The sequence below is a fragment of the Aspergillus thermomutatus genome, assembly GCF_002237265.1.
Source record: "Aspergillus thermomutatus strain HMR AF 39 chromosome Unknown NODE_66, whole genome shotgun sequence".
Classification (NCBI taxonomy): Eukaryota; Fungi; Ascomycota; class Eurotiomycetes; order Eurotiales; family Aspergillaceae; genus Aspergillus; species Aspergillus thermomutatus.
The window spans coordinates 71,239-81,539 of record NW_020798115.1 but is presented as its reverse complement, the minus strand read 5'-3'; the positions used below and the strand labels follow the sequence as shown (position 1 = coordinate 81,539).

Here is a 10,301-nt window from a genome sequence, read left to right as displayed (position 1 = left end):
CTGTATTTTCTCTTGCGATACCATTGCTCTAGATCGCTTTCAAGATTTGAAGGGTTGTCTGTGCTTTTTCATTTGTCATGGTAGCAAGCCTAGAAATCTGCCCAGATTCTGATTTTGTCTCAAGTGCTGAAGGCAATTATACCAACAGTGATGTTCTCTCATTGGAGGTTCTCAAATATGTTGCATTTCATGTCATATCGTACCCACAAATGAGCCGGGGTATAAGATTGTGTTTTACTTGGACCGTGTGTGTCACCTGAGTAGATCTGCGATTTACTGATGAAAGAGCTATGGGCAAGTGCCAGGAAAAAGAACAAAGTACAAGGAAACGCAGAAGCGGGAAAGGCAAAAGCGGAGGTTAAAGAGACGATGAGATGAGACATGGAGATCAAATTATCAGGACGATCAAGCATGAATAAAAAGAAGCATGGGTCATGGTTTATTTGTGCATCAGATTCTAGCTTCCCTGTCAGCCATCCTGAAACACGGTCACCCAGCATTGAGTGAATTCATCGAATGATAAACGGCGAAGCCTGAATTCAATTGACTCCTAGCGCAGTTCATCTGACCCTCTACACTCGTCGACTCGTCGACCTGAGACAAATTTGCCGCCGTTTCTCTGCGTCGCGAATAATCTCGGCAGATAATTTGAGACTTGGCGCAAGGTGTGCGTATCTCTCAACCTCGGCCATAACGCTGGCTATTATCGCATCCACTCTGAATCCCGGAGGCAATAAGGTCGAGAGTCCGGGGGACATCGTAGCTCCCATGATCAGCAACGTTTGCGATACCATAGAGAGAGCGCCCTGCCAGAGATAGGGGAGATGGCCTTCGCGGTGACTGGTAATATTCTCCAACTGGCGCAGCGTGGCCTCCAAGCACCGCCGGCAGCATTCCCTTACTACTTGATCAGTTGCTGCTTGCTCATTCTCAAAGACAGCCAAGATGTATGGCCGGTATATGATTGTCCGGCACGCGTAGTATCGCAATCTGAGGACTGTCTGGACAGGGTTGGAAATCGGCGTGTGGTTAAGGGGGAACTGGACTGGTTGAGGGAGACTCTCATACCACTGGGAAAGTTGAAAATCCAGCTCCGAGACAACGGGCCCAAGTGACCCAAGTGTCAGCGAATTATCTTTCTGGTATATCATATGACTGACTCGATTCAGTAGTCGCCGAAGAGCGATCTCAGCAAGGAAATACCATAGTTCCTCGCGGCCTACTGAGTCCTCCACCAAGCTGTTTTGACGATCGTCTGTGTCAGCTTCATCATCCTCTTCATCGTCCTCGTCCTCGAAACCACCGGGAAGGTCGACAACTTCTTCGAAGTGCACAATGCCCGAGTGAGGCAGATCCAACTCTGCCAGCAAGTCGCTCTCATATAAGAGAGCATTCCAGTACACTCTCACACTCAATTCTCTCCACTGAAGGGGCACACGGGCGGGGTCCCCGAAGAGTAATTGTAATTTCATACTAGCATTGGAGAGGAGGGTCCAAGCCTCCAGCGGTCTGACCAGGTAGAATAAATAGGCAGACGCGAGGATGATGCACTGAGCAGCCAGAACAGAATTGCGCATCATTACTGATGGTAGAAGATTCCACGCTGCTGCGAAGTAAGGTAGTCCGGGGGGGTCCATATCTGAAGGAATGAACGAGATGCTTCCGTAGTGACTGGCACTGCCGAGAGCCAGAACCAAGAGGACAACACAGCTTTCGGGCCCCTCTCGGAATCCCAGAGAGACGGCTTTACTGTAATAGCGTGTCCAAGTGTATGGGTTCACGCAGGCGTACCAGACATTGACCCGCTCGAAAAAAGACTGTACATATGTTGTTGTATTCGACAAGTCGAACCCTGCAGCAGCAGGAAACCTAAGCGGCTCGCGAGCCATTTCAAGCTGCAGTAAAGTTTGTGGATCGTAGGGACCGGCGACCAGGTCCCGAATAAGGGGCCATTGTAGAAGGTGTAGCGCGGGAGTGGTGTGCACCTTGGGCATCGTTGAGATGCTCGTCGGTGGGTTCACCCAGGACCCAAGTCCCGCAACGGAAGTTTTCCCAGACATGGCGGCGATAGTGGATGCCTTGGCGACTGCATCATCGCTGCCCACGTTCGTATCATTGCTGGTGGTAGGGGACGTTGAAGACAACGGGAAATGGGTCGCTTGTCCTACCAGGGTAGATTGCAGTAGACCCTCGATTCTATTCAACCTCTCGATGATCAGTTTGTCGCCAGCATCGAGTTTGATGCCTGGTTCCCTGTAAACACAGTCTGCGTCTAAGTCTGTACAGAGTTGACACCTCGGGCGCGCGCCATTACATCGAGTCTTTCGTAAGCGACATATCTGGCACTGCGGTGCTCCTCATGGGTCAATCAACACCCGGGTGAAGAACGGGAAAGGGGAAAGCACAGGTGAAAAGAAGAAGCCGAAGATACATACTGCGATCGTCGCACGCCTCCGAGGATATTCTGTTAACTCCGAGTTGGATCGCTTTTTCTTGCTGACTTGAAATTCCGTAGTGCCAGCCGCTGTGGCCGAGTCGAGGACCAAGTCTCTCTCTGGAGAGGGCGTCATGATGTGGATGGCCAAGGTTCTTTCATATCACAAGGAGAGAAAGTCGTGTGCTCAGGCTTTGAAAATTTGGAAGATAGCGAAAGTGTCATGAACCTGTACTCTCTGTATGGGCTGAGTAGGCTTTTCATAGTGGCACTGCCTGTCATCTAAGACCAAACTCGCAGTCCTGTCGCTTGGAACATCCTCGAAACGGGCCAGGAGAACGGAGAACTGAGAACAAGAGTCTAAGACAGAGGAAGACAAGTCGAGGTAAATGATGCGATGGTTAGAAGCCCATGATGAAGCAAGCGTTAAGCAGCCCTTTTGTAGCTTTCGCGATACACGTCGAAGGGCTTCTCAGACCAAGTGCTGAAATGCCATGATCAGTCAAATGTCGCAGCAAGAGCCCCGAGAAGTAAGCAAAGAGGAGGGGAAAGGCCAAAATACCTGGTTGAGCAGACGACTCGAGACCCAGAGAAGCGAGATTTGAACATTTCCCTGAGTGAGTCTAAGGCAGGCCATAGTGTGGATTTAATTATATTGGATTCCCCAGGTAGTCTTTAGTATCCGGGGGAGCGGGGGAAAGACAATAATAATGACTTGGGACTTGGGATTTTGAAGGAGCCATGATTCACTGGGCCCAATAATAATACAGTAGTAGATTAATACCTATCATAATATCATTAGGTAGTACAAAAGAAGCGTAGAAACAACCGAATCAGAAGGCAAGGTCATCTTAGTGCAATGCGGAGAAAGTCATGTCAGAAACCTCTATGGGCAATAGTCGAAGACTCGACTAAGTACGTACCTGGGTATCATTGAATTATTATTTATACTTCAGGTACGGCACAAGGTCGCCCTCGACTAGGTCTTGAGCTGTATACGATATGCATTCGTGATGAAGATGCGCGCCAATTTGCTGGATTGAATGGAATATTAGGGCAGCGCAACCTAGGGCCACCGCTGGTAGATATCCACAAAATCGACTGTATGAACAGTAAAATAATCCTAACCTTTCAGGACTTACTACTTAGTAGTAGAAATGGCCTGTTCAAAACCTTTGGATTTCGAATAGAATGATCCTGCCTCAAATAGTTACTCTGTGGTCAATCGACAAATGGTGATTGGAATACACGATTAGGACCTGTCTAGGGTACAGGTGAGACTATAACGCATTGATCTTTAGCACCGGCAACGAATTCTGGAGACGGCCATTGATCCGTGCTGGATCATGGATGGTTAACAGACTTGAACGGAGAATATTGGAGCAGAATTTAGAAGGGATTTTAAAAAATATGTCGGTCAGGTAAGGTACCTCTATCCAACCTTGAAGTATCCATGGGGGATATGAGCCTGTATTGCCTAAGTAAAACTGGTATTACGAATATGATCAACCATCATCTATGGATGTTCCAAGCATTATTGTTATTGAGGTTGCAAAGGATGAGAGCTCAGAACTTAACCCATTTACCCTATCTATAGGAGAACTGCTCAGGTACCATGCGGTATGTATGGAGTATGGAGTTCTGTATAGGTACGGAGTAGATAATCATTCAAGTAAGGTAAGATACTACAAAATTACCTAAATAAATTGATGCGACTACCTAGGATGTACTCTGCCCTCAATCTGTATGAGTTACTCCTTAGTGAAGTTGGTTGCTTGCCCCGGATACTTATACATCTTTACGACGGCTTTATCCTCGCAGATGGTTATCAGTGTCACTGTGGTAAGTATGGTACCAGTCCCCACAGCTTCATGCCGACGGAAACCATGGAATAATATTCTAAAAGAGTAAAGTAGCTGTCTCCGGTCCGATCAACTGGAAGTGTTCCAGACACGTGCCACGCCCCCAGACGCGTCGAAATCACCAAAACAATCCCTAAATCAGTGACGCGAGCCGGTTGGGGAGAAGTACTAATTGACCAGAGAAGATTCTATGTGTCCTATCTAACAACTCTCGTCACCAGTCAAGATTCAGATTCTGTGAATCATTGCGCCTTTCGTCTCTCCGTACCTCATCCCTGAAGACGCGTTCTTCTTGTCATCTACTCAAACAGACCTCGCTAACGGCGCGTACGAGAGACTTCGATGATTATTGATTACAACAGTAATCCCACCTTATTAACAAGTACTTCCCTGCACTCTTTGTGCAAGGGGAAAAAGCCTTGCCCTTCCTTTCTCTCTTTCTTCGTCTCGCCGCATCAAAAGTTTCTGGATCCGATATAACACAACAATGCCACGACCACCTACGAAACGCGATCGTCTCACATCGCGAAATGTCCAAACTTCGTCTAAGGTATCTCCGAAAACCAAAGACCCTGAAACCAAGAGTTCTGCCACCAATTCAGGATCCCTACACGGAACCGAGAATGATACGAGGGTGGAGGCACAGCCGGCACCTAGTGTCGAGGATATCAAATTTGCACGACAATTGAGGGGTCAGACACCCATGACCAAGAAGCAAGAACAGGCAATTGATTCCTCGCCTATGGGGGAACGCGGAGCTACGGGCAGCCGACCACCCACGAGAGCTCGAGGCTATTCATCTACGCTATCTGTTGGCAGACGAGGGGCTGATATGAGCTCCAAGATACCTGGCACTCCAGGGTTCGAGAGTTCGATATTGAGCAATTTTAGGAGACGACCTCGGCAAGCAAGCATTCTCCAGATGATGCAGGCAGATGACGGATCTTCCGATTTTGGAGACCTTGACGATGATGACTTTCTTGGTGGACTGAGCCCAGAGGATGAGTCGACTCCCCTCAATTTTTCTAGAGGAAAATCCCTCGTTATTAGACATGCCTCTTCCTCGCCTCTTTCGGACCGTTCGCACCCGTCCAGCGGCGGATCGCGCAAGCGCAAGCGTGCCGGGGAGGAGCTTCAAGTTCCCCAGTCACCTTTGAACTTTGTGGAAAACTCACCTGCTAGCTCAATAAGCCGGGAGGTTGGTGGCGAAGAGCGCGGCACCTCTCGTGAGGTTTCACAACACTTGGCAGGCTCGGAAGTAGTCAATCGGACAATGGCACCACCCATGAGCAGCAGCCCACTGTCAAGTCCCCAGAGTAGCCACTCAACGCTGATGGGTGCTAAATCACCCGAACACTCGCTGGAGCATACGAAGGACCGTGACACAAGAGAATTCAGTGAAAAGCTCCCTGTGTCCACAGCAAGACTTCAAGACAGATTGCTTCCTCGGCGACGTCACAAACATCGCAGACACCATGGAGTACCCGATCACGTACTTTCAGATGATGAAAGCGAAGACGACTATTCTATTGACCAGGATGAGGATGAGCTGTCATACCTGCCCACTAGGGAGCCGGCTCGAGCACAACGACGGCGAAAGGACAGGCCAAAGCCATTGGACGTTGTTCGAACCAATCACAGGAAGCAAGGCGCAGTCACAGCATTAAATTGTGAAGTCATCAGTCCAACGGAGTCTTCTGCACATCCAAACTCAGCGGGGATGAAGGACGCGAGACAAAAGCGAGCTAATGCTCCACAAAGTAGTCGGACTGCTGATGCCGACAAGGAGAACCAAGCAATCGAGGTGTCCTCGCCTCTGTCCTCACCACTCGACACGGATGCGTTCGATTTAGAATCATCGCCGGTGCCAATACCGGCTACTACTTACCTGAGCGAGGAGCTCAGATTGCAAGCTAAGAAATTTGAGGAGATTGACAGATGGCAGATGGATTTTGAGGATGTGGTAACATCAGGGAGTCAAGCCAGCCCATGCAGATGAATAATAATGGATAGCCTGTAAAGGGACCATTACAGGTTCAGAACGGTGAATAGCTTTGTTACTCTTATGAAAGATATTGCATGAAGATACACAAAAGACCTGATAGTCTTTCTTATGTCTGGTACTTCTCCATGCTGAGTACTCCGTCCTGATTCTCAGATCATCCGGTTTTGTACTCGATAACATGAGTTACTCTGAGCTCCGAAGTCACTGATTTAGTTTCGCACGGAGTACCCATACCGACGTTAACCGGCCTGGGCCCCGCATAGCAAGACCCCGCAACAGCCGATTAGCGAGCAGGTTGAGATTCAATCCATGATATAGGCCGCATCCACGGGAAAGATAAACACAAAAGGTTTGAATTTCTCTCACCTGTTTATCCATTAGCATCAAAGCATAATGGCTACGGTAGATACAATCCTGGCGGGCAAGTATCCGGCGAAAGCGCATGCGCGCCGTGTGGCCGAAAGCCTCCAATCTCACAGAAATGGTGGTCCTGGAATTGTCTACCTGGAAGCTCAGAAAACTCGGTTGATTGAAGACAATGACGAGCCAGTGCCCTTTAGGTACGAAACGGCGTCTTATTCTGATCTCCGCAATTGGAAAGATAGACCTGACAAATCGCATTCAATATTAGACAACGTCGTCCATTCTTATACCTATCTGGATGCCTGTTACCGGACTCTTGTCTGGTTTACGATCTGAGTGAGGACCAACTTACTCTGTTCATTCCTCCGGTCGACCCGGAGGATGTTATCTGGTCCGGTCTTCCCATGTCTACCGAGGAGGCTCAAAACCAGTACGACGTCGATCGCGTGTTGGTGACAACTGAACTCAATAGCACTCTCGCCTCTATTGCGTCCAGCCATGGCGGCAAGGCGATCGCTTTTACCATTGCAGATCAGGTCTCCGAAAGCACAAAATTTCATGGCTTTTCTGAGGTGAACCCGTCCGTGCTGAAGGGAGTCATCGAGCAGTCTCGCGTGGTCAAGGATGAGTACGAAGTCGCGTTGCTGAGAAAAGCGAACGACATTTCTGCCAAGGCGCACATTGCAGCTATTAAGGCGTCTAAAACTGCCGTGAACGAGCGTGAAATCGAGGGTGCTTTCATCGCAACTTGTATTGCTCATGGCGCTCGAGAACAGGCCTATCACCCTATCGTCGCTTGCGGCGAGAATGGTGCCACTCTTCACTACGGGAAGAACGATGATGCACTGATCGACCTCGTGACAAAGCAAAAGAAACGCAATGTACTTATTGATGCCGGTGGAGAGTACCGCGCCTACTGTGCTGACATCACTCGTGTCTTTCCTCTAGGGGGAAAATTCACTGCAGAAACGCGGCAGATCTACGACATTGTCTTGCAGATGCAGACAGAATGTATTGCAATGCTGAAGGAAGGCGTTCAGTGGGAGGATGTGCATGCCCATGCCCACCGTGTTGCAATTCGAGGCCTCCTTAAGTTAGGGATTCTGCAAGGCGCCGAGGACGAGATCTTTGAAAAGAGAGTCAGCGTCGCGTTTTTCCCGCATGGTCTCGGACATTATCTTGGGATGGACACTCATGATACCGGCGGCAATCCGAATTACGCGGATAAGGATACCATGTTCCGGTATCTTCGCGTCAGAGGACGTTTGCCTGCGGGCTCGGTGATCACCGTCGAGCCAGGCGTAAGTTGGGGGTTTTCCATGTTTCCTTGACTGATCCACTGACACTTGCTGCGACTCTAGGTATATTTCTGCCGTTTTATCATTGAACCTTACCTCAGGTCCCCCGAGTCAAACAAATACATCGATTCCAGCGTCCTCGAGCGCTATTGGAGCGTTGGGGGAGTCCGTATTGAAGACAACGTTCTTGTGACCAAAGACGGATACGATAATCTAACCACAGCGCCAAAGGCTGTTGATGAAATAGAGAGACTAGCTGTCTCGTAAGCTTCTTGCCTGCAATGATAGCAGTGCTGTTAGTTGGCACCTGCCACATACTCTTCACGAGAACCAGCTCTTGTCTCAACATTTGTACTGTTACATTGCACTGTGGACAGGTAGCTAGGGCAATGTAAATAAGAAAGAAGAAAAAACCGAAAAGGAAAGTAAATTCAAGTCCTTTTGATACAGATGCAGATATGGTCGCCAAAAAGACAAGACAACCGATATGTTAGAATATTCAATAGGCCACCTCAAGAGGGATGCCATCTAGATGCCGCTCCTGAGACGTTTCCTACCACTGCCTTTGATGCCTGATTCGGTTTCTGCTCGATCCTGGGCACGTTTCTCTTTCTGGTCAAGAACAAGACTGAGTACATCAAAGCAGAACTCAGGCACTTCAAGACACAGCTTCTTGAACTCCTCTTCAGCCTCATGGCGCAGCACATGGCTTCTGGTGGCCCAGAACGAGGCAACGGGCTTTCGAATAGTGGCATCGTCGACGGGTGTGTGCGTGTAGACATAACGAGCGTAGGCGATTTCTCCATGAGAGGTACTGTTGATACGGTGGATCTTCGAGTGTGCCAGAGTCTTTAGCGCAGGCATGCCAAGCTTCTCTGCTAGAATGTAGACACGCGCATGTTTCAACAATAGCTCGCCGCTATCATCCAGTTCTCCTATAGAGTCTTGATATGCGGATGAATCGGCGAGGGATGCGGAGTAGTCATGCGTATATTGGAACTGCAGGAAGCAACCGAATGCTTCGACGTTCTCATCAGGAAGCTCAATGCGCCGCTGCATGCCAGATATTGTATTAGTAAAAGGATCCTGAATACGGCCCAGCATGAAGATAGTAAATACGGGACCTGATTCGCTGAATGAGGCGACAGCCTCCGCAAGGAATGGCGATTCCAACAACAAGCTCTGGTGCGCCGTCAAGGAAGTCTTGTCCTCGCCCTGTCCGACGACCAGTTCCACAATGGGCGACGTCAGGTAACTAAACGACGTGAGCCGCGCATGCACCAATTGGATTTGCATTGTTGAAGCTTCCTGAGAATATGAGCTTACTCGAGAAAATGAAGGCCTGGCTTCTTCTTGGGGGGTTGGGGGGCTTCTGTTGGTGTTGAACTAGCTGGCTGCGCGTCAGGTAGAGAGATATCCTGTTGTGTTGCATCCGCTTGGGTCTCATTGACTGCGCCCTGCTGAGTTCCATTCATTTCCACATCGGGAGTCTCAGTCTTTTGGGTGCTCTCAGGAGCCTGAGCGACCTCCGACGCGCCTACTTGAACTTGGGGTGTATCCATTAGAGCTACTCAATAAAGCGAACGTAGGAATGGGACTTCAAATCAAGAACTGATTATATATTAGGGCGGGACAAAGGGTGTCAAGTTGAAAAGAATGTATAATCACACAGTGAGTGTCAATTGACAAGGAAAGCGTGATGAATGGGAAAAATATTGCCAGCAAGATGTCCTGGGGATTGGATTGCAGTAAATTACTCATGAGCAAGGTAAAGCAGTACGGAGTACCTCCCGTCAGCTTTGAATGGAACCTGTCTATTATTATTACCTAAGCACGCCAGGACCTACGCGATGTATTTGTGTCGATATACTCCGTAATTTCTCTAAATATTAATGAGCGGACTGAAATATAGATAAGGTAGTATGATTGGACTCGGCAGCAATGCATATGAGACTTGAGAACTTCGGTTGACACGCGTTTGAGTGATATTTTTGTTTTACTTCGACCAGCGTGCTGCTACGATGAACGCCTGAGCTACCTTCAGCACAAAGGTAGAGGCAGTATCTACTGTACTGAAGTACGGTCATGTACGGTGTACTGTACTACAAAGTCCTTAACAATGATACGTATAGCCTTAGGTAGTACCTTAGCTTTTAGAATTAATACTGACCATCCATGAATGATAATGTGGTTGATTATACACACTGCATGGATCCATCAGGTACCTGCCAGTGTTACTCTCTAAAGACATTGAGAGGTGAGGAAATCATAGAAGAGACAGATTCAAAGATGAAGTTTGCCATCTACCTTAGTATTTGGACTTCTCAGATACTAAGGTA

The 10,301-nt window shown here is 48.6% G+C and overlaps 4 protein-coding genes across 4 annotated transcripts; 2 read left to right on the top strand and 2 right to left on the bottom strand.

Annotated features, from left to right (window-relative positions):
- Positions 1–572: 572 nt before the first annotated feature.
- CDV56_107437 (putative C6 finger domain protein) lies at positions 573–2,060 on the bottom strand (the record flags this gene model as incomplete). Its single annotated transcript, XM_026761056.1, has 1 exon — positions 573–2,060. The coding sequence occupies one exon, from the start codon at positions 2,058–2,060 to the stop codon at positions 573–575; it is 1,488 nt and encodes a 495-aa protein (XP_026615451.1).
- A 2,723-nt stretch (positions 2,061–4,783) lies between these two features.
- CDV56_107241 (uncharacterized protein) lies at positions 4,784–6,295 on the top strand (the record flags this gene model as incomplete). Its single annotated transcript, XM_026760860.1, has 1 exon — positions 4,784–6,295. The coding sequence occupies one exon, from the start codon at positions 4,784–4,786 to the stop codon at positions 6,293–6,295; it is 1,512 nt and encodes a 503-aa protein (XP_026615450.1).
- A 399-nt stretch (positions 6,296–6,694) lies between these two features.
- Positions 6,695–8,229, top strand: CDV56_107144 (aminopeptidase P family protein; the record flags this gene model as incomplete). Its single annotated transcript, XM_026760763.1, has 3 exons — positions 6,695–6,861; positions 6,933–7,965; positions 8,026–8,229. The coding sequence occupies 3 exons, from the start codon at positions 6,695–6,697 to the stop codon at positions 8,227–8,229; spliced, it is 1,404 nt and encodes a 467-aa protein (XP_026615449.1).
- Positions 8,230–8,490: 261 nt separating this feature from the next.
- Positions 8,491–9,524, bottom strand: CDV56_107090 (uncharacterized protein; the record flags this gene model as incomplete). The annotated part of the gene is made up of 2 exons (XM_026760709.1): positions 8,491–9,217; positions 9,289–9,524. 2 exons carry the CDS (start codon positions 9,522–9,524, stop codon positions 8,491–8,493), a joined length of 963 nt encoding a protein of 320 aa, XP_026615448.1.
- Between the last annotated feature and the right edge of the window lie 777 nt (positions 9,525–10,301).